Source organism: Neophocaena asiaeorientalis, unplaced genomic scaffold (genome assembly GCF_003031525.2).
Source record: "Neophocaena asiaeorientalis asiaeorientalis breed wild unplaced genomic scaffold, Neophocaena_asiaeorientalis_V1.1 scaffold92, whole genome shotgun sequence".
Lineage (NCBI taxonomy): Eukaryota > Metazoa > Chordata > Mammalia > Artiodactyla > Phocoenidae > Neophocaena > Neophocaena asiaeorientalis.
Window position 1 is genome coordinate 1,083,833 of NW_020174057.1, and position 23,790 is coordinate 1,107,622.

At 38.3% G+C, this 23,790-nt stretch overlaps 1 protein-coding gene across 1 annotated transcript in view; it reads right to left on the minus strand.

Moving 5' to 3' along the window:
• Window positions 1-23,790, minus strand: part of CFAP54 (cilia and flagella associated protein 54) — a 288,982-nt gene that overhangs the window by 192,251 nt on the left and 72,941 nt on the right. Inside the window, exons 21-26 of the mRNA XM_024754400.1 lie at window positions 20,871-20,963; window positions 20,427-20,612; window positions 11,455-11,591; window positions 8,373-8,520; window positions 6,503-6,658; window positions 1,625-1,744 (exon numbers count right to left, since the gene is read on the minus strand). Of these exons, the coding sequence (XP_024610168.1) occupies window positions 1,625-1,744; window positions 6,503-6,658; window positions 8,373-8,520; window positions 11,455-11,591; window positions 20,427-20,612; window positions 20,871-20,963 (840 nt within the window). The remainder of the gene's footprint in view (window positions 1-1,624; window positions 1,745-6,502; window positions 6,659-8,372; window positions 8,521-11,454; window positions 11,592-20,426; window positions 20,613-20,870; window positions 20,964-23,790) is intronic.

Genomic DNA, 23,790 nt, shown 5'->3' on the forward strand with positions numbered 1-23,790 from the left:
CTGTTCTGAACCAACTGTCATTTGATAGAGTATTTCCCCAAGTGTTGTCCTCAGATAAGTACATGGACAGAATACTTTTTAAATGCCTGCACTTCTGAAAATGTTTATTTTGCCCTGACAAATGAATGATATCTTTTCCTGGTTAGTAATTTTGGGGCCTTAGTCTTCTTCCCTCAGGATTCTATAAATGCTGCTCCAGGAATTTAACTGTTAGTGTTGCTGATTTAAAAAGTCTGAAGCTAATTGATTCTCTTTCCATTGCAAATAAATAATCTGTTCTTTGGGTCTCAAAACTTTAAGATTCGTCCTTATCCTTGGACTCCAGGAATTTCACCAACATGTGTCTACACATATATTCTTACATTAATCCTGCCTGGGACTCAGAAAGATGATTACTTCTCTACTTATTTATTTTCTACCTCCAGACTCCTTTGTTTCATGTTATGACTTCTGGATCTGTCTTGTGAATTTATCTCTAGATAATTCTATTCTACATTGTCGGGTATTTCTTGAGCTTCCAGATGTGACTCGAGAAGTATCATAATCATAATCTTTACCTATTTAATTTTTTAATCAAAAATTAAATTTGTTGTATAAGAAAGCTGTTAAGAGTAAATCCTGAGTTCTCATCACAAGAAAAAAAAATTTTTCTATTTCTTTAATTTTGTATCTATAGGAGATGATGCATGTTCACTAAATTTACTGTGGTAATCACCTCATGATGTATGTAAATCAAGTCATTATGTTGTACACCTTAAACTTACACAGTGCCGTATGCCAGTTATATCTCAGTAAAACCGGAAGAAAAAAATAAATTTGTTCTGATTGCATTGCTTGAAAGGTTTCTTTTTCTTAAGTCATCTCTGATCCTTTTCAACAGGGTGAGGGTAAATAATACAATTATTCTAGTGTTTGGCCTCTTCCCTTAAGTGAGTTGTTATTTTTCTTCCTGCTAAAGGCTTATGCTCCCTCAGCATCTACACAGACCAGGTCACAGATGTCTCTCCAAGAGCGGCAAACCAGTGAGTGACGGAAGGAATATGATTTTCTGCTCCTGAGGTCAGGCCAGGAGCCTGAATTGCCAGCAAACCATGACCTTTTTGCTAAGGTAGAGGGTAGAGGCTTCTCTGTTGCCAGACCTCCACAGAAGCAAACTTAAGTCCCATCCTATCAGCCCATCCATGCAGTATTCTTCCAGATCACTGCCAAATCAGAAAGGTTCTGGGAAGACTACATAACACAGGTAGGCAAATATGGCCCTTCTTTGAAGAGATTCGCTGGATTCAGTCAACCAAAGCCCTTGAAGAAACACACAATGCTGGCCTTTGAGCCAAGCAGTGAGGATACATAAGCCTACACCTCTCTGCCCCTGGTATCTTGTTCTTTCTTGATTCTAGAACGAACGAGGTCCCATAAAATGTCTTCTTTCAGCTCCCTCTCCCTGGCCTAAGATAGGCCCTTCCAGACTTTACCAACTAGCCTGCTCAGGCTACTTTGGAACTAAAATGTTTTGGGGGTATTATTTTTCAAAGTATTCTAATTACTGTGATTACAAGTAGCTTAACTTGCTAAACCATTACGGCTCCTAAGTTCCATGACACTAGACAAAGAATGAGATAAATACCTTTGTTATGTAGAAGATACAACAAGCTATCATGTGCTGTACACTTTCAAAGCTCGCAATATGTTTCTTTGAGTGAATATTTGGTAGTCCTTGCAAAACCACAACACACTTTATCAAGATCTGAAATATAGAAGCACAATGGTTTTTGTTGAAAACGATCATCCTTACTCATTGAAAAATGCTCTATTCAAATCATGAAGGTTTTAAGCCATCAAATTTTATTGTTTTTAATAATTACGGTTAAATTGCTTATTATGCATAAAGAAGTGTACCCGGAGATAAAACTGATAAATTCAATTTTCAGATGAGTCCTGCATCTAAAGTAACTTGAAAACTAGTGGAGAGGATAAAATAAATATACAAATAAATAAAACAAAGCTCATTTTGACAAGTGCCATAGGCAGAATGTTACATGTATACAAGAAACTAAAGATCACATTCAGGCTTAGGAGGACTTTGAAAAACCACATGGAGAAAGATGTACCATATTAAATATACAGTGATATGGGTACTTGAAATAATAGTTTCCTTTAAAATTAAAACCAAGCACTCATATCCCAGGAAATCAATTAATATTGGCACTTACTTCCTTAACTACTCTTCGTATTATGTGATCCCAAATTTGATCCAGAGCTAGACAATTAAGTTTAGCTTTCAATACTGCCTCACAGCTCTGAGCAATATTACTATCAGAAAAGCAGAGCTGACACTGCATCAATCTATTCATCATTCAGATTATTCCAAAAGACAAATTAATATATGGAGGTTGGTCCTTTGTGGGCATATTAATTGCTTCAAGCCACCATTCTAACAATATTATTACTGTTGTTACAGAACACTTATGCATTTTTTTTAATGCTGCTTTAATTCCTCCCCTCCACCATCACCCTCTCCCACCCTACCGTACCATATCCCCAAATCGTGTTGACAACCTAGTAGCTCTGTAGTCTTCTCTAGGCTCACGTAATTATGCGCGCGCGTGCGTGTGTGTGTGTGTGTGTGTGTGCGTGTATATATATATATATGGAGGGTTAATGCTATTTTACAAAATGATATTTATACACACCTTTCTGAACTATGCATCTCCCCTTCAAGCATGTCTTGTGAAAAATCCCTCCAAGTCTACAGGTACACCTCTAATTCATCATTTCTAATGGTTACATAATATTATTTAGTGTGAACCAATCATAATTTATTCAGCCATTTCCAGATTCTTCCTGTTGCACAGTTTTAAGGTTGATGTTTTACAATCTGGCAGTACTGGCCATCCTCCTGTTACTGCATGTCCTCTTCGTCTCCCGCTTTTTTGCCACCATCAAGAATGCCACATGGGCTTCCCTGGTGGCGCAGTGGTTGGGAGTCTGCCTGCCAATGCAGGGGGCACGGGTTCATGCCCCGGTCCGGGAGGATCCCGCGTGCCGCGGGGCCGCTGAGCCTGCGTGCCCAGAGCCTGTGCTCCGCAGCAGGAGAGGCCACAACAGTGAGAGGCCCGTGAACCGGAAAAAAAAAAAAGAATGCCACAATAAACATGCTTATACAGGGAATTCCCTGGTGGTCCAGTGGTTAGGACTTAGCGCTTTCACTGCCATGGCCTGGGTTCAATCCCCCCGTTGGGGAACTAATATCCCACAAGCAGTGTGGCGTGGATACACAAAAACAACAACAGAAAAAACACGCTTATACAAGCTCAGTTGCCAAAATGAGTGGCAAGTGAGGTGCCAGCTTTGAGATGATACCCAGCGAGAGTGAGGCACCGTCCTCCAGGGCCCAGTATATACTCTAAATCAGTGACCCTTATGTGGTACTGTGTTCCCAGCAGGTAGAACACATGGAACCAACGGGTGGAACTAGGGGTGATTTTAATCTATGGGATAAATTGCTAATAAAGGGACAGCTGTGTTGGGTAAATGTAATTTTTAATTTACTAAAATCTTACTCTATGGTAAAAATTACGAGCAGAGGAATTTGTATGTTAGGTATATTTGCTTTTAATTTTACTTAAATTATATTCAGTTTAATTAAAATTAAGATTGCTTTACCAAATTTCAAAGCCAATAAAATTCACATTTCTCCCACCAATGAAAGGGAATGTCTTTGCCCCACATTCTCACCAGCAATAGGAGTTACAGATCTTTTCAACTCTGCTAGTGATATCATATTACTGATTTAATGTGCATTTCTATGGATATTCAGAATTTGAGTATCTTTTCATATGTTTTTTGGCTACTTGAATTTGCTCTCCTGTAAACTGCCTATTATTATCCTGTGCCCATTTTTTATTAGTTACTGTCAATTTGTAAGACTTTTTGTTACATATATTTACCCTCATCAGTGCTACTTTTCCCAGATCCCTAAATTATCTGCTATCTTTGTTATGGTCCCTTTCGTCACACGTGGGTTGCCATAAATATAGTCAAATGTGTCTTATCTTTCTTGTTATTTCCAAGAGTTCTATCTTGGTTAGAAAGTGTTTCCCAACCCTCGGTTGCATATGTAATCTCTTGGGTTTTTTTTTTCCCTAAAAGTTTTGGCTTTCTTTTACATCTAAGTCTTTAATACATCTGGACTTTCTATGTATGGTACAAAACAGGGGTCAAATCCTACTTTCTTTCAAAGGAATATCCAAATGTTTCACCACCATTTACTAAAAATATCCATTATCTTCCCACTGAAGTGGAATGCCAATTCCATCATATATTACATTCTCATCCAAAGTGAGGCCTATTTCTGGAATCTCTCCTTTGTTCCACTCATCTTTTCCTGCTCTGAATAATACAATTTATTTTGAAACTCCTTTCCTAAGGTCTTCCTCATAGCTACAACCCACTTTCTGAGTTAAAGGCACCCTGAAGCAGTGGGATCCTGGAGAATGACAGGGAACTACCCTGAACTCAACCAACTAAGCATCAATTGCAGACGCTGTTCCCAGGGTGCTGTCTTTGCTGGAGCACACTAAAAGGGGAGCCTCGATGTGGCTGATGTTGTCTTTTCTATCCTATTGGACAGAAGTAATCTCCGATGGGGAAGAAGTATCAGAAGGAGTTCCCAGTCACACTGGGCAGACAAGAACATACATTTAGAGTCTTGCCACAGGGCAATGATAACTCTCCCACCCTCTGACCTAATATTTTATGAAAGAACCTGAACTTTCTGGACACGTCTCAAAACAAAACATTAGACCGTCATCAAAAAGCCATGTTAATTGAACCTAATAAACAAGAAATGGCAAATACATTGCAGATGTGAGATGCATGTCCTCCAGAGGGTAGAAATAAACCCTAAGAAGAGTCAGGGGCCTGACACATTAATGAAATGTCTGGGCCATGCTGAGACACTCCCTCCAAAGTAGGTCTGACATCTGGAATCTCTCACCTCTAAGAAGACAGAACAATGCCAGGGAAATGCTTTTGGGGTCCCGAGGAAGCATATTCCACATTCTGGAACACTGCTCTGATCCACTCACAAGTGACATGGAACTGCCAGCTATGAGTCTAGATTTTGGATTTTGGAGGCAGATCTCTTCAATAGCTGAACTATTGAGTTGGCCAAAAAGTCTGTTTGGTTTTAAATAAAAATAAGACACATTTTTCATTTTCACCAAGAACTTTATTGAACAACGAATTTATTAACCAAATGAACTTTTTGGCCAACCCAATACTTACTAGGTGGGGGGCATGTGAGAGAAGCAGGCATGTCTATGCTCCAGTTTAGCCCCTCCAAGGGGAATATTTGTTAAGTTACTGAAGCTCTCGGGTTAGTTTCCTCAGTAGTGAATTAAACACTTTATACTTTGCATGAGTTCACTCATATCTTCTTGATTCTCAAAATCGGAGTCAACGAGGACGGTGACAGCCAACGATGGTGATAACAACGACTTCGTGTAAGTATGAGCAGTCCGACCTTACTTCTCTCATGGCTTCCTGTGGTCGGCAGCATTCTGAGACAGTCCTCGAGATTCTGCCCCCGGTGTACAAGCCCTGTATAATCCCTTCTCCTTGAGGGCAAGTAGGACCTGTGATGGGATGCTTGCTCTCATCACTACATTACATTATGTAAGACTCCTCGTGCATCTTAGAGGATACTCCCCTGCTGGCCTGAAAGGAGCAAACTGCCATGTGGTGGAGAAGGCCATGTGGCAGGGCACTGGTAGCCAGCCCTTCAGAACTGAGGACCTCATCACACAGCCACAAGGAAATGAATTCTCTCAACAACCAATGAGTCTGGAAGAGAACCCAGAGGCTCAGGTGGGATCACAGCTCTGACCAACGCCTTGATTTTAGCCTGATGAGAGACCCTGATCAGAAGATCCAGACAACCTGTATCCAGCCTCCTGACCTACAGAGACTATGAGATAGTAAATGGGTGTTGTTTTGAGCCACTGAGTTTATAGTGATTTGTTAGGAAGCATAGACAACTAATATAATCCCTTCAGCCAGGTCCCACCTACCCTTTTTCCAAAAATTCCAACTCCACCACAGAGACATCAAGTCTTTTTTCTCCTGGGTCATCCATCAGTTTTTTCCCCCTAGATGATGGCTTTAACAATATGCTCTGAATAAATATTGTTGTTTCTAACATTACAAGAACATAAAAATTGAAATAATTTAAAAAACCTAGAAAAGTATATTGCCAATATTTAAATATGGACAGCAATGGGACTGACTTTTCAGGGAAACACATCTTAAGTCCTTATTTCTATTCACCCAGATATACAATTTAAATTATTAAAACGTTTTTCAGTTAACTCATGAAATTTCATAATACTTGCTCTTGACCTATTTGTACTTTCTAAGGACACATTGCTTTTTCTTTTCCAAAATGCATTATTGAGTTTCCTTTGTAAAATACCCTTATCTGGGTGGAAAAAAATACCCTTACCCGTACAACAGGTACCAAAACAATACTGTGATAGATGATAGGAGCAAGGAGGCCATAACATTGAGTAACAGCTTGAAGGGCATAACTGGAATCATTTAGGTAGTTGCTCAGTTCCAATGCCACTAATACTCTCTCACATTCAATTAGTCTAGCAATCTGTAAAGGAACAGGTATTGTTACTCAAGTTGAACATCAGGTACTTAACTCATGTGTCTCTAATGAGAAGAAAGGATAGGAAATGTGATCCTTGTGGCTTAACAATAACAGGAAGGTTGATATAAAGAAAAACCTAAATTCAGGAACAACTCTAACTCCCCAATAATGCTACATATGGATGACACGATCTTAGAATTAAACTTTAGAATTTTTTATAAATTACAATACAAATACCACTAGTGACAGAAAAGGAACCAATCTTTTTTAATTGGTAAGATAAAATCTTGGCTATAGTTTAGGGGGAAAAAATCTAGCTTTTTCAAAAACATAAACTATAACAAATAATAATTAAAATATAATATTGCTGTAATATTGGTCCTACATGATTAACAGTGTCTTATTTCCCTCCTGGATTTGTGAGAAAATGGTAAATTTACTCTAGACAAAACTAAATCTTCTATTATACTTCTGCTACTTTAAAAAAAAAAAAAGGTAAGTTTTCAATAGACCAAACTAATCTTCTTGTTATACTTCTGCTACTTAAAGTAAAATGTAAAGTTAGGCTTTGTGTGATTAAACGCCACTTAAAAAGAGTAAGAATGCTATCTTATTCCTTATTTCTCTTTCTTGGAGAAAGATTTCATTATTTGTCTGTATACACACACAAGATTATGAACACAGAAAACAGTATGAGTGGCAACCAGAAATTTCCACACAGCAAATTATTATTAGAATGGTAGTCTAGCATTTTGGAATTCACTTAAGTACTTAAACATTGTCCTTATTTTCAGACTAGATTAGGAAAAAAAGAAACTAAATGCAATGTAGTAGGAACAGGTAGATGGCTGTGAATGTTTGGGCTCTACAAGACTGTGAACTTGTCTTAGGCAAAGAATCATGTTTTTTTCACTTTCATATCCACAGAAACTGGCACAGTCTCATGTAACAAGTTATTGGTTAATTAATTAATGAATAAGTGGATGATAGGAAAAAGCAACTGTAAAAGAAAAAAAAAATAAGGCAAAAGTCTCCATATACCTAAGGTGAGTAAAGAAGAGAGAAAAAGAAGAGTGAACCTCAATCTAGATTGAAAAAAACAATGTAGGATTGTTACTAAAAGCAAGAGCATTGTAAGCTTGCTGATGTATGAAGAGCAATGTTTATAAGCACCCTGAGAACCTATCAATAAGAGGTAAGTTAAATTCTGCCTCTGCACAGGAATGCAATATTATAATTTTAAAGAATGTGGCAGACGGATATGTACCAACATGAAAATATGTCCAAGATATATTATGAAAAGTGTTTAAAAGGCAAATTTCAGAACAGCAAGTAGATCATGATTCCATTTTTGTAAATAACATATTTGTCTATGCATACTTTTAAAAATTGGAGAAATCACATGAAAACAATAATGTAGTATTCTTAGGGGCAATAGGATTACAACGGGTTTCACTTTATACTTTATACATTTTTGGATATCTGAATTGATACTACTTTTATTCAGGAAAAATATATATAAATTGAAAAGAAGGGAAAAACACCATGAACTCCAGCCTGTGAAACCTACATACAATATCAAATAAACCAGCACAATCATGCAAAGGCCTCTCAGTCCATTCACAAGCCAGGATATGCAATCCCCAAAGAACATAAACTTGAAACATCAACAAACACAGGGAAATCAGCACATGTGCAATCACTTTAATTCACTTACTTGTTGAGAGGGGAAAATCTCATTGCCTTTAATATTATCACAGAAAAGATTTTCTTCTTTAATTTTAATGTCACTTGTTACAAAAATATTTCTAAGAAAAAGATATAAAAGAATTGAAGAACTCTCTGCCAAAATATCTGAATGTAATCTGCAAAAAGAAGTAAATGATGTTACAGGTATAAATTGATTTAGCATGTGAACTCGACTTTTTAGATTGATTTGTTCTTAATACCGACACAATGATCCCAAGACAGCAGCAAAAGTTTATGGAACAAAAGTTTGTGGAACAGTTACTCTTGCACAGCTGTTTAAACTGAAATTAAAAACTATTCTTAACAAGCTCACAACTAAGAAAATTAAGCTGTTGACGTATTATGTCATGGATACATAAAAATAACTACTGGCAAAGTTTTCTGGTTCTGATATATAAAGTTCTATTCTATCAATATAATGAAATCGCTATAGATATTCAGAAGTTTGGGAAATAGGTCCAATATTTCAATCAATAAACTTTCTGAAAGTGAGGGTTATTTATAGCAAAATCAGCCACGGTTAAAGAGAGGTAGAGACAGAGAGATTTGGGGTGGGGCGGTGGAGGGGCAGAGTTACTTCTAATTATCTTTTCTAAATCACAGTCAACAGTGCCAACCACTGGCAAAACCGTGAAATCTGTAGTCTTCCTTCTTTGTTTCCATAGTCCCTTCCTTGCCCTTAAGCCTTACTTGGTGACAAACCCTCTCTCCTAAGCTTCAAGTCCCTCCACTCTCCATACCCTCTATCCCTATAAAACGGGAAAGGATCTGACATCAGTAATTCACACCTGAAGACGATCTGTTTCACCACCACGTTAAACTCCGAAATTGTCTTTGCCCAGAGACTTTTAGTTCTCCCGCTTCTGCAACTCATATACTAAACTTTCTTTGTCCTCGCCACGACCATGAGTACCTAGACATACACAGTGAGTCCAGACTATCGCCTCCCCCGGCTCTGTTTCCTCCCCTACCCAGCTCGGGCTCTGGTCAGTCATTTCCATTCAGATTCTGCACCCCTTATTTTATGCAATAATCAACTTGCCTGACCTTGCATAGATGTCACCGTTCGACTTTTCTATCCCTGCCACAATGGTCAATCAATTATTCACTTATTCATTCTCCTTATTCCTTTTATTTTCCCCACTCAAGCTAGCATTTGCTCAACACCTACCATGACACTATTCTAGGCCCTGGGGTATAAAGATGAATCAAATGTAGCCCTCAGCCATAAGGAATGGGTCTCTACTACAACGCATGTTACATAACATCAGCTGAGTCATTAGTGATTCTCAGCAATACTTCCGTTTATCCCTGATGTCTCCTTGTTCATATTCCCCACAGGAAATGATCTGAACCCCCTGTTCCCCATCCCATGTGCTCTGATATCCTCCTAGCTCTATCACCATATATCCTCAGGCTCTCCCTCTCCGCTGGCTCCCTTCTCTCCCTCCTCCAAAGTTCTTTCCTTAAGCCCGCCTTCCCCCTCAAGCCTCTGCCCACTTTCCTCTTATGTTTACCACCAAACTTCATAGGAGTAGTCTTTTCTTGTTACTATTCTCCATTTTCATTTATTCCTTAGCCAATTGCAAAACGTTTCTGGCCCATCACGGCACAAAAATGGCTCTCTTCAACTTACCAATGTCTTCCTAATTGCCAACTCTAAAAGCCTCTTCTCAGTTTTCATCCTACCCAACATCTCTGCAGCATTTTCTTGAGCAACTGCCCTGCCTGACCTTGCACTAGGATATAATACTGCTGGCCAGTCCCTCCGTGGTGACGTTCTCACTTCCCTTGGCAATGCACTTTCCTGGACTTTCACTTCCAGAACTGATCCTTTTCAATTTCCTTCCTTGGTTCCAACTCCTGCTTCTGCCTCTTAAATGTAAGCAACGCCCAGGGTTCAAGTCCAGCCTTCCACCTTTTCTGCTAAACAGTCATTCCCTGGGTGATATCACTCATTGTCAAAATTTCAATGATGACCTCAATGGACAGTTTATATTTCCATGTCTCTAGCCTTGACCTCTCTCCTGAGTGTGAGCACTAAATATCCAACTACCTACTGGACATATATCTACAAAGACGTCCTGCTGGAAAAACTGAACTCCAAATATCCCCAAATTCATTCTCTTCCTCCAAAAACTTATTCCACATCTCAGGTTCCCTTAGTAAACCTCAGAGGCTTCCCATCACTGGAAATCCCAGTCAACTTTCACTCCTTCCTCTTATCCCCATGAATCACATAAAATCTTCCAGACCTGTCTCTTCCTCTGAAATCCCTCTCAAATCCATCCCCCATAGCACTGAGCATTCTTGTACATAGTAAACACCAAGTCTACGTTTGTTTAATTGAATGGAATTATACGTTTATGTGAATAAGCGTTACCAATGCCTTGCCTCATCCAGCATTTGCATTTTTAAGCTTATTGTCTTTGACTGAGGGGTGAAGGATTGTCTTATTAATTTCAGGCATTAATTAACAAGCAGGTAAAAGAGACTGTTGTTGAACATGTTGAGATGGGCTGAAATTACACCAATGCTCATTTCTGATGCCGCTTTTAGACTCTGGTTTCTTAAGGAAAAATGGTAAAGGATGGCCTGTGGCTTTATATGGCTTCTGCAGGCCTATTTTCAGTTGATGGTCTAATCCTGGGAGCCTCCTCAAGCAAAGGAAAAGCCTTCTTACCCCAAGAGTCCATCCATCAGACCCTAACCTTAACCTCAACCTGACCTTGCTCTGTTACAAAGGTCCCCAATGCATATTCGTGTTTTCTAGTATATAACTGACATTACTTTGGTTAGTATTTGGTATTTTTTTCCATAACCTCATTACCTTATATTCAGAATGTATCCATATGCTTCCAGTGTTTTTTCTGATTCTAAGAAAGAAGTTTCTAACAAGGGCTCAAGCCTTTGGAATATACACACTTACTAAAAAGTTTTACATGGACCATCTTAATATGAAATTGAAAATAAATTAATTCTAGGCTTCACAGCCAACATCTATATTTTCAATAAGCAAATTAATATTTTAAAAGAATATTTCGAATTACCTTCTCTGTGTAACAGTCATTATATTGCTTAAACTAATAATGGACTGGTCATCCTGAAGTGGTGAAGCGACAAAATAATCCCAAACTGGGGAGAAAACGTTCTTAGACAATTCATAGTTACCAATCTGATAGGCGACCTGCAGCAGAAAGCACATTACCTTAAGCATTACTTGAATTTGTGAAATGTGTGTTTTAAACAAGAATTCTGAGAAGGTCCTATCGCACACTAATTTCATACAAAGTTATTCACATTTGCTGTTCCGCTCTACGGGGCCACAGCAAGGTAACGACAGCCACTGGCAAGGGAGACAGACACATTTTGAAATCTCTTTTATTTCTAAATTGTGTGGAAATTTGAAACTCTGTAAGGATGTTTCGAATCCTCATAAGCAAAACAAAGATCACATCTGAGCCAAATTAATTTCATTCCCATCTATCTCGGCAGTGCACTCCATTTACTACAGACACTGTTCTAATGAACAATCTGTTCCAAAAGAAACAATCAGATTTCTCAAACCCAAAATAATGAAATATACTTCATTCTCCTCTGGTTCTGACGCTTTCCGAGCTATTGTGCAACAAAGGGTTCACAGCTGAAAAGAGTGAGGAGAAAAAGAGAGACGCTTCCAAGAAGCCATCCTGTGTTTTAAGTTTAACACGTTCAACATTCAGCAAAATAACCGATTTCACTGGTAAAACCTAGAAGCTCAGGAGAAAAATAAAGTCATCACCTTACCTATCTCTTTGAGTAGAACATAGTTCTTTAAATACATCTCTAAAAATCACTCTATACAAATATGTATAACAACATAAAATCGTACCACATGAGTTATGTGCTGCTTCAAATCCTTAGTGGAAGCAGGTAGGATGTAAAGTATCAATAAATACATTAAATTAAGTATGCAGATGACATGTTGCTAGACTGTATTCCACACAAGGGAATAACTTACAGGGCCAGAACTTTTAAAATCTGCCAAGTCAGTACTCATAATCAACCAACCGGTAAACTTTTATGAAGTTTCTACTCTGTGCTAAGCACTGTAGATTCTTCAAAGCTTAAAACGATCTCATGCGCCATGAAACTGTAATCAAGTTACAGACGTAAAACACATGAAATCACAGAAAAATTGCAGATAACAACATCATAATTGTGGAAACTTAGAAAAGGAGAAATGAAGGCTATAAGGAGGAATCAGGGCTTGAGGTGAACCCCAAGGCAGGGATAAAGTTCAGATGGGCACAGTTTAGACAGAAACTCAAAAAGGCCCCATAATGGAAATTGCCACAGTGCCTTTGAGACTGGAAAGACAGGTCAGAATGTCAAGAAAACTAGGCAGTATGATTGGTTAGGTAAAGTGGGACATGATTTCAGAAAGCCTTGAAAATCAGGTGGAAGTATTTAAAGATGTCAAGTACTGGACCAAGCACTTTACCAGCAATGCTGTGTTGACTCCTCATTGACCTCTATGACCATCCCTGTTTTTCAGATGAAGAAACTGGGGCATTGACAAGTTGAATAATTTGTACAGAGCCTGATAATCAGTGAAAACAATAGTAGAGCCAAGACTTAGTGTGACAGATGAGGTCCCTTCTCTGGGCCAAAGTGGTCAAATGAAAAAGTTGGGCTAAGTGGTCACTAAAACACCATTATATTTCTAAGATCTACTGCGGAAAATGGTAACAGGTGATGTGTAAGGGAGTTGGTGAAACTATAACTGAATGCTCTTTCCTTTTAAAATATAGCCTTTTAAAAATAGTGTTATTTCTGGGTCACTTTGCTGTACAGTAGAAATTAGTGCAACACTGCAAATCAACTACACTTCAATTAAAAAAAAGAGGGAAATGTAAAAATGTTATTCAGTCAGTGGACATTGCAAAACAAGAAAAGATGCCATGATAAAACTAAGGTCTATAAATTCATGAGTCTGTGTGGGCTAACAGAGAAGTGCTGTGATAATCAGCCAGTTCAAAGATGGTTAACTAGTAGTCACCCGTAGGACCGACGTTAGAAGGAGTGAGGTTAAAATGAGAAAGAAGCACTAAACGACTAATGAGACAATTAAGCACAGGAGAGACCTCCTCCTCGGTACATGACCTTCACACTTGGCTTCTACAACACATTCCTTTTCAGCTGCCTTGGCAAGCTCCTCCTCTTTTCCCCTCTCTCATTATGTTAGCATGCCCCAGGGCTCAGTCTTTGGATCTCTCCTCTCCTCCTGTCTGCACTCCTTTCCTTGGTGCTGTCATCCAGCCCCATGGCTTTAGTTGTCACATGACTACTCTCAAATCCCTCTGCTGCCCAGCCCTCTCTCCCAAACTCCAGATTCATACATCTAACTGACTACTCAAAAATTCTCTCCGAATATCTAACAAACATCTGACCTTAACACGTCCCAAACTGCATTTCTGATCTCCCCCCGCCCCAAATCTGTACTACTCACACCCTTCCCCAACTCATCTGAGGTCAAGTCTGTCCTTCCAGTTAGTCAGCTCAATTCCTTAGAGTCATCTTCTATTTTTCTCTGTCCATTGTTTCCATCAGGAACTCGTGTTAACTCCTCCTTCAAAACATATCCAGAATCTGGCCGCTTCTCACCACATCAACTACTATCACACTCGCCGAGCCACCCGCACCTCTCACTGGTTTACGGCAGTAGGTAGCTCCCTCTGCTTCTACTCTCACCCCCTCGTGGTGTACGCACCACACAGCAGCTCGGGTGAACCTCGGAAATAGAAGTCACGTTCCGCCATCCTATTACATCAAACCCTCTCCAGCGGCTGCCCGTTTCACCCCAGGTGAAAGCCAAACTTATTACCATGGCCTGGAATCCTTGTAATGATCTGCTCTCTCACCCACCCACTCACCTTTTACCTCCCTAAACAATCCTTTTGGCCCCTCTGCTCCAGTCATTCTGGTCTCCTTGCTGTTTATATTATACCAGGTGCACTTCTGGAATCCTTCAGGCTTTTGTTCTAGCTCCTTCTGTGGAATGCTCTTCCTCCAGAGAGCCACTCCCTCACCTCCTTCAAGTCTCTGCTCAAATCTCATCTTCCAGATGATGCCTTCTCAGACCACCCTACTTAATACTGTACTCTACCTTCCTTTCCCCCAGTTCACATTTCCAATTCCTCTGACCATACTCTACATTTTCCTTCCATAGAACTTACCTTCTAATATACTAGATAGTTTACTCCTTTACTGTGGTCATCGTTTATTACTTACCTCTCACCACGGCATTTTGCTCACTTCGCTTAGAACAGTGGTTCTCAAAGTATGGTCCCTGGACCATCAGCATCTGCATCACCTAGGAACTTGTTATAAATGCAAAATTCTCAGGCCCTACCCCAGACCTGGTGAATCATAAACTCTGGTGGTGGGACCAGCAATCTGTTTAACCAGCACTGCAGATCATTCTGATACAAGTTTTAGAACCACTAGCCTAGAGCAATGCCTGGCACAGAGTAAGCACTCAATAATAAGGTGTTAAATGAACTTAAAAATCCTCTTTTCCTGATAATTTCCCCCTACCTACAGAAGAGGACAGCCAGCAACGGTACTATACAATAGCATGATTGACTGGCCCAGGCCGAGAGCCTGATCCAGGCTGGGTGTTTTATAGCCTCCCCCTGCAAAGCAGGATGGACCCCCTACACACACCCGAAGTTTGGTCCTGATGTTAAGGCTGATGACACTACATGCACCAGGAGAATCTGAGAGAAAGTTTATTATTCACACAAGGGCCTCCCAGGGAGAGTCCCTTGGGCAGGCAGAGGCAGGTCTGGGATGGCTTCGGGTGGAGCAGAAGGAATGGGTTGGGCTTTGATTAGTGGCTGGAGGATAGGACTGGGTGAAAGTTCCTGCCAGTTGGGACGTTTAAATTTCCTGCAGGCACCAAAGGAGAAGGTGAACTCATAGACCTCCCTATCAGCCTGCTCAGATGTGGGGCTACGGGAAAAAAGAAGGCTGAGGTTTAAAAACAAGTCAAGAGCCAAACATTAAAAATGAGTTCAGACTCTTTCTTACATTGGGTGAGCCAATCAGAGTCTCTTTTTCAGGAATTTGGAATCAAGATTAGAACACAGCTAGCCGGTTCCTGTATATGACTGTAACTGAGGAATACACAAAAAAGTTCAGGGGCTGCTATTTTCCCTCCCGAGATGGAAAAGAAAAGAAAGGAAAGTCAATATTTAAAAAGAAAAAGAAAGCAGATGTAGAGAGAGCCAGAGGTATGAGACTTGGAGCTGCCTGGACTTTGCAGCCTTCCCAGGGCCAGGCTGCATTCCCCCAAGCAAGGCTTTCTTGCAATCAGGGTCTTAGCTGAAACCATACGTCAAAATTATCTAAACAAGGGTTACTGTTGTGGTGATGAGATTGATTTAAAAAAAAAACAGTTCAAAGGAAGAAGAAATGATACCTAGCATAGAACCTGGCACAAAGCAGACACTGAATTCATCAATAAACAGACGAGCAGAGAGGGTGGTAATGTTCAGAAAGAGGATAAGAGGGAAAAGAAGATTTGAACCTTCTTAATGAGATTTTTAAATGGGGATGACTACCTTTTACCTGGTAGCCCTATTTTTTTTTGAATGGTCATAGACAAAAGGCAAACCTCTATTAATAAAAGAGTTTCAATGAATTCATACATGAATTGGGAAAAAAAGGTATGAATTTTAGTTTCCTTTCTCCTGCCACCAGCCTCAAACTCTACTGCCCATACTGATCATCACGACCAGCAGGGGAGCACCAACCCAGGCAGAGAATAGATGGGAGAGATGTGGGCTCTAGAAGGATTTGGCACATGTTAGATGGTGAACACATGACTTCCCTGGAACCTGGACAGATCAATAGAAAGGCATGAGCTTGTTCAAATGTCAGGCTTACCATCTACTACCAGAGCAACCTTGGGTAAATTATCAATACTTAACATCCCTAAGACACCCTTTCTGGAATAAAATGGGATTGGCAGAAGAAGGGTTAAATTAATCTGTTTCCTCAACTTGAAATGAAAGTAATAATACCACCTCATAGAGTTACTGTAATCAATGGAATAATGAATCTTAAAATGTCTATCACACAGTTTTTTAACAAATGATATTCCTCACTTCCTCATCTCAGCAAGCCATTGTGCCCACTCACTATTTGATTTAGTAGTTCAATAATCCAGCAGTATGTGGCATTTGGTCTTGTATTCATTTTACAGATAGGGAAATTGAGACCAAGCAGTTCACCTCAAATCCTAAAATCCTGCTCACAGATTTCTAGCTGTCTATATTTTATATCACATTATCGAGCCATTTCCAACTTAAAAGGGAATAATAAAAAGAAATGAGCCTATAAAGAGGTGGAAATTGGATTATATCCGTAGAAAATATATAATTCATAAAGTTTCCTCAAAAAATTTTCCAGATAGCCTAAACTAGTTTTCTACATTAACGGAAAATCCAGTAAAGATTCACCTGACTTTACTATTGTTTATAGAAAAATGTTTAGTCAAAGTACAACCTAAAACACCAAACCAAGTTAATCATAGGCATTTAGTGAAGTAACTCCATATTTTACTATAAAATTTTTATAATATTTTTTTAAAAATAGAATTATCCTGAAACTAAAAACTAACCACTCTCATGAAAAATTGTAATTTTTCACTGCAATTCCAAAAGAAAGGTACCTTTTCCTGATAAAACTTGAAAGCTTAAACTCAAATTTTAAATTAAGGAGGAAATTTTATGAGGAAATTCTGCTTTAGCCACTTAACATGATGAGAGAGAATGCTCATAAACTGTCATAAATGAACTACAGTACTGCAAATACAGTATCAGTAAAGAAACACAGGTCATTACTTTATGACACTTCTCATTATCCTAGCAGTATAGCTTGGACTTCCTTTTATTAACTTTCAATGAAAGTTCTGCCAAATAAAGCGCAAGAGTCAAACCACTCCCTGGAGAAAAATTAGACCTTGATGAAATATTCGGTCCCTCACTCTGAAATAACTCCATCACTGCAAATTAGGAAATATATTAGATTCCAAAGAAATCAAAACATCAGAAAACCATGAGCCAATATGACATGCTAAACCAATGCCAGACAAATCCTAGCAATTCTCTCAATTAAATTTTCTTTGAAAAATATGATAATATAAAATTCCAGTAAGACCTTAGCTTATAATACTAATCAACTATTAAGAGGAAAAAAAGGCACAATAGAAATGTGATAAAATTTAGAAGAGCCATCAGCTCTACAGCCAACCATAAACTTAAAATTATTGAGACTTAGGTCAATGAGTCACTTTTTCTAGAATCGCATTCACTGGTGACATGTTTTAAGTCAGGCAATCATTTCAGGAAAAGATGTCAATTCATGAGTATATCTATAATTAAGAACAACAATAATATTCGTTAAGCGTCTACTGTGTTGTAAGCGTTACGGTTAAACATCTGACATGCATAAGTCCATTTAATACTCATAATAGTTCTGGGAGGTAACTACTATTATTATTCCACTTCACAGATGAAGGTTACCTGCCCAATGTCACACAGCTCATGTGAGGACCTGAAACTTAAACTCAGGTCTGTCTGTCTCTATGAACCCAGAAACTTCACTTCTATAAACTGATACTAAGAAAATAATCATGGATGCAGGTAAAGATGCTCAACATCACTAATTATTAGAGAAATAGAAGTCAAAACTACAATGAGGTATCACCTCACACTGGGCAGAATGCCATTATCAAAAAGTCTATAAATAAGTTCTGGGGAGGGTGTGGAGAAAAGGGAACCCTCTTGCACTGTTGGTGGGAATGTAAATTGGTGTAGTCACTCTGGGAACCGGAAGGAAGTCCCTTAAAAAACTGAAACTAGAACAACCATATGATCCAACAATCCCACTCCTGGGCATATATCAAGAGAAAACTATAATTCAAAAAGGTACATGCACCCCAATGTTGATTGCAGCACTATTTACAATAGCCAGGACATGGAAACAACCCAAGTTCCCATCAACAGATGATTGGTTTAATGTGATATGTAAATACATACACACACACATACACACACGCCATGGAATATTACTCAGCCATAAAAAAAGAATAAAATATTACCATTTGCAGCAACATGGATGGACCTAGAGATTACCATACTAAGTGAAGTAAGTCAGAAAGACAAATACCATATGATATCACTTGTATGTAGAATCTAAAATATGGGGCTTCCCTGGTGGCGCAGTGGTTGAGAGTCTGCCTGCCAATGCAGGGGACACAAGTTCATGCCCCGGTCTGGGAAGATCCCACACGCCGCGGAGTGGCTGGGCCTGTGAGCCACAGCTGCTGAGCCTGTGCATCCGGAGCCCGTGCTCCACAACGGGAGAGGCCACAGCAGTGAGAGGCCCACGTACCGCAAAAAATAAAAATAAAAAAATAAAATATGACAGAAATGGCCTTATCTACAAAACAGAAACAGACTCAGAGACATAGAAAACAAACTTACAGTTACCATAGGGGAAAGGGAGGAGGAAAGGGATAAATTAGGAGTATGGGATTAACAGATACAAACTACTATACATAAAATAAATAATCATCAAGTATTTACTGTATGGCACAGGGAACTATATTCAATATCTTATAACTTACAATGGAAAATAATCTGAAAAGAATACATACATATATATATAACTGAATCATGTTGCTGCACACCTGAAACTGACACAATATTGTAAACAACTGATATATATACTTTTATTGAAGTATGGTTGATTTACAATGTTGTGTTAGATTCTGGTGTACAGGAACATGATTCAGTTATACATATATATATATACATATACTTTTTCATATTCTTTTCCATTATGGTTTATTACAGGATATTGAATATAGTTCCCTGTACTATACAGTAGAACTTTATTGTTTATCTATTTTATATACAGTAGTTTGTATCTGTTAATCCCAAACTCCTAATTTATCCTTCCTCCACCCTCCTTCCTCTTTGGTAACCACAAGTTTGTTTTCTATGTTTGCGAGTCTGCTTCCGTCCCATAAACAAGTTCATTTGTGTCATATTTTAGATTCCACACATAAGTGATATTATATGGTATATGTCTTTCTCTTTCTGACTTACTTAAGTATGATAACCTCTAGGTCCATCCGTTGCTGCAAATGGCATTATTTCATTCTTTTTTATGGTTGAGTAGTATTCCATTGTGTATACATACACTACACTGTGATATATTTTAAGATGCAATACCATGCAGATGTTAAAAATTATGTTTTGAAAGAATACTTAATGGAACAGAAAAAAGTCAATTATGTATTAAATGGAAATATCAGATGTAAAATTATATGTACACTATGACTAAAATTATATATTATACATAAATTCACATACATATGTGTATATATTTCTATGTACATATTGTGTGTAGATATATATATGTGTGTATGTATACATACACACACAAAGAAAAGCATATCTCTGGATCAGGGTTGCTCAACCTTCGTACTGTTGACATTTTGGACCGGATAACACTTTGTTGGGAGAGGGGTGCTGCCCTTTCCATTGTAGGGTGCTTATCAGCATCCCTGACCTCTACCCTCTAGATGCCAGCAGCACTCCTCTAGATTGTGACTACCAAAAATGTCTCCAGACATTGACATATATGTCCCCCCAGGGGCCAAAATTGCTTCAGCTTAAGAACTGCTACTCCGGATGATAGGAAAACAGGTAACATTTATTTCCAAAATTTCTAAGATCAATGCGTGTTGCATTTAAAATCCAGGAAAAAAAGTGTTATTGTAAAAAGCAAACTCATGAATACGAGAAGGAACGATTTATATTTTATGAGACTAAACTGCAATCATGGAAAATATATATTACAGGAGCTTTAGAATATCTGCTGTGACTGTTTTTTCATCAGAAATTACTTAGTAACTGCTTAACGGGAAAAAACAGAGGAAAAAATTAGAAGAAATCTTTTCTACCTGTGTTAATAACATCCGAGCAGTAACAGCAGAAAGAGGTGGGTAAACCAGAATTGGTTTAGTCGTCTCCCCAATAGCATCACCAATAAGCTTTCCGTTAGAACAATAAGCAGCAATTGCAAAGATATATTTTTCATTGGTTTCTAAACCTTTTACTTCAAAAATGCTTTTGCCATCAGCCGGTATCTATTAACAAAAACATATTTCAAGTTATGCATGGAAAATTAAACGGGTCTTTAAAAATATAATTAAGTGACCTCTTTATGTTAAGGGAAAAAAACCTTTTTCATTTACTGTTGGATTTTAGTTATGACTCAAGATGAAATTAGACAAATTCACTGAAATAATGACTACAAAAAGGAGAAAAATGAACAAGACTCAATTGTCATTAATGAGACTTTTGGTAAGATTTCCTGACATTCAGCGTTTTTTAATTCGACGTACCGCTTCTCCTGAGTTTGGGAGATGATTATTGTTCAGTCTTACTTTTCCATAGCTCCCTTCTGCTTTGCAACCCAAAATGCAGTACCAGGAGACCTGCCACGGAGAGAGATGAGCCTGTCATCTGTTTAACAAAGCACTCAATTTCTTTTATCATGATGTGGCAAAAGGAATACTTTTCTACATCAAAATATAACTATTCAAGTTTTAAAACATGAAACCTAAGTTTATAAAAACACTTAGAGATTTACTCTTTAAAAAAAGACAAATATAGTTTACCTGGGACACCAAGACTAAAATAGTATTCATTATTAATTATTTTTAACTACTATTAAGTGAGCAGTTCCTATGTGTTAAGCATTGTTAGGAAATTTACATATACTTTCTCATATCTGAAACATCCCTATGAGACAGGATTTCTATTGCTATTTTGCTTTACAAAAGATGGAGATGCAGAGACGTTCAACAACTTGCCCAAGATCAGACAGTGGCAGGGAGTGACTCCAAAGATGACATCATCTTGATGAAAAAAAAGACCTACTCCGAAATGATTTTCGTATTTTGTTTAATAATATGGGACAAAAAGAAGGTAGTAAAAAAAGCAAGATACTAAACTGTAGTATTTTAAGTAAAATGTAAAAATACATATGAAAAAGCCTGGAAGAAAATGTTCCTAAATAAGAATAGTAGTAGAGTTCGGATGATAAAACGGTAAGATTACGGATAATTTTTTTTCTCTAGTTTATAGATTTTCTGAAACATGATATTCTTTTGACAATTCTTAAATACAGATGTAAACCAAAAGCAATTACACAGAATTGTATGCAAATTACACAGAAACAATCAAACTTAAACTTGATTAAATGGTTAGACAATGGTCTTTTTGCCAAGATGTCAAAATAACGGAGATTCCTCCTGGTAATGCACTATTCTCACTGTAGGGGGTAAGGGAGAGAGTTGATACCTAGGGAAAAGCATTATTAGGAGCCACACTGTCCAGGGATTAGTGATGGAAGGGTTGTCATCACTGTGGCATTCCCTTTTCCCAAAGGCTCCACCTCACAACATCTCAACTCCTAAGATGGAAAATAAGGGAAATGTAATTGTCTCTAAGAAGCAACTGCCTCTTACAGCTTAGCCCGCTAATTCTTCCTCTGGGTCAATGGAAGAATTCTCATTGTATCTTGTCTGCACAAGTCGTTCTCAACTCTGACTATGCACAAGAATCATTTTTTAAAATACAGTTTGTACAGAATCAACCATTTTTTAAAATTACATATACCTAAGCCTGCCTAGTCTCAATGAATAAGACTGTCTGGTACAAATAGCCGAAGTTTTGTGTTTCCAAAGAAAATTTCTCAGGTGACTAAAGAGCATTAGGAAAGGCAGAATTTCGAGGACAAAGAGAATGTTGAAGGAACTTGGAACCTGGAGGCCAGGAGAAAAAAACTCAGCTGAATCTCAGAAAAATTTAGAAAACTACCTTTCCTTGATTTTTCATGCAAAAAGAGTACCATGGGGCAGGGAGGGGGAAGGCAAAAGATGGTGTTTTATGACTTAGATCAGCGGTCCCCCCCCTTTTTGGCACCAGGGACCGGTTTTGTGGAAGACAATTTTTCCACAGACTGGGGCAGGGCAGGGCGGGGCGGCGGTGTGGTGATTGTACGGGCGGTAATGTTAGCAATAGGGAGCGATGGGGAGCAGCAGATGAAGATCCGCTTGCTCGCCTCTCACCTCCTGCTGTGTGGCCCAGTTCCTAACAGGCCGCAGACCAGTACCAGTCCGTGACCCGGGGGTTGCAGACCCTGACTTACATCATTATTGCTCCAAGTTAAGCTCTACATACAATCCAGAATTTGAAGGGTAAATTTTCTCTAAAAGCATTTTTACAAGCAGGCTTTATATTTCTATTGTGTTCCACAGATGAAAACATCTTAGTCTGTGAAACTATTAGAAGACTGTGTCCTTAGAGTCTATGTAAGAGAAACGACACCATGGACAAACCACCACTAGCTTTGGACGTAAAAGTTTACAAGTAACACTAGCATTTTCAACCATTAAAACAGATGTTAATGCAACAAATGCCTTAACAAGAGGTTTTGATAAAACAAAAGATGGCTGAAATCTCAAACTAGAAAAGGTATTTAAGTCCATAGCACCATCTAGTGCTATGGAGTGGGTAATAGAAGGTATAATTTCCAGGAGCACACAACTTCACCAAAATATAATATACATCAACTTCACATCATGTGCTGAGTGACAAGTCCTACAAGTACAGGTCAAGTATGGGATGCTTATGCCTTCCTATTAATAAGCATTATGAAATAAACTAGTCACTAATTTGAGATACATAAAAAATAAGAACCTGGTTAAATAAATCAAAACATTCAAGTAAAAACAAACGAAAACTCTTGGCAAATCATCCAGTCTTAGCTCTGTACTGAATTTCCGAAGTCAGTGATCCTTATTCTTAAACAGATCCCCAAAATCCAAAGTTGAATTTTAGAACTATTAGCAACTGCAATAATGCATTTATTATAGCACAGTTAGGATGAATGTTGCTTCTATTCCTCCAATTATAAGGCATTATGAGGTGGTATTACTTCTCACTGATGTCCACCTCCCATTAGTCTGAAGCTTCTCAAAATATGGAACCATGTTTTATTTGTGTTTATTTTTATACGTTACCTCACATAGAGCTTGACAGATAGCAGACACTCAATAATTCTCATTGGACAGAATTTATGAAAAAAAATCATCAGATAATATAATCACAGTGTATAACCTCATTAACTGATTTTAGCTACATTACTACATATGTTTAATACAAGGGATGGAAGGACATCGGTTAATATGCCAAGAATATGCTATAATATCTCATTTAATTTTCACAGAAGAAACATTTTACAAATGGAAAAGATAA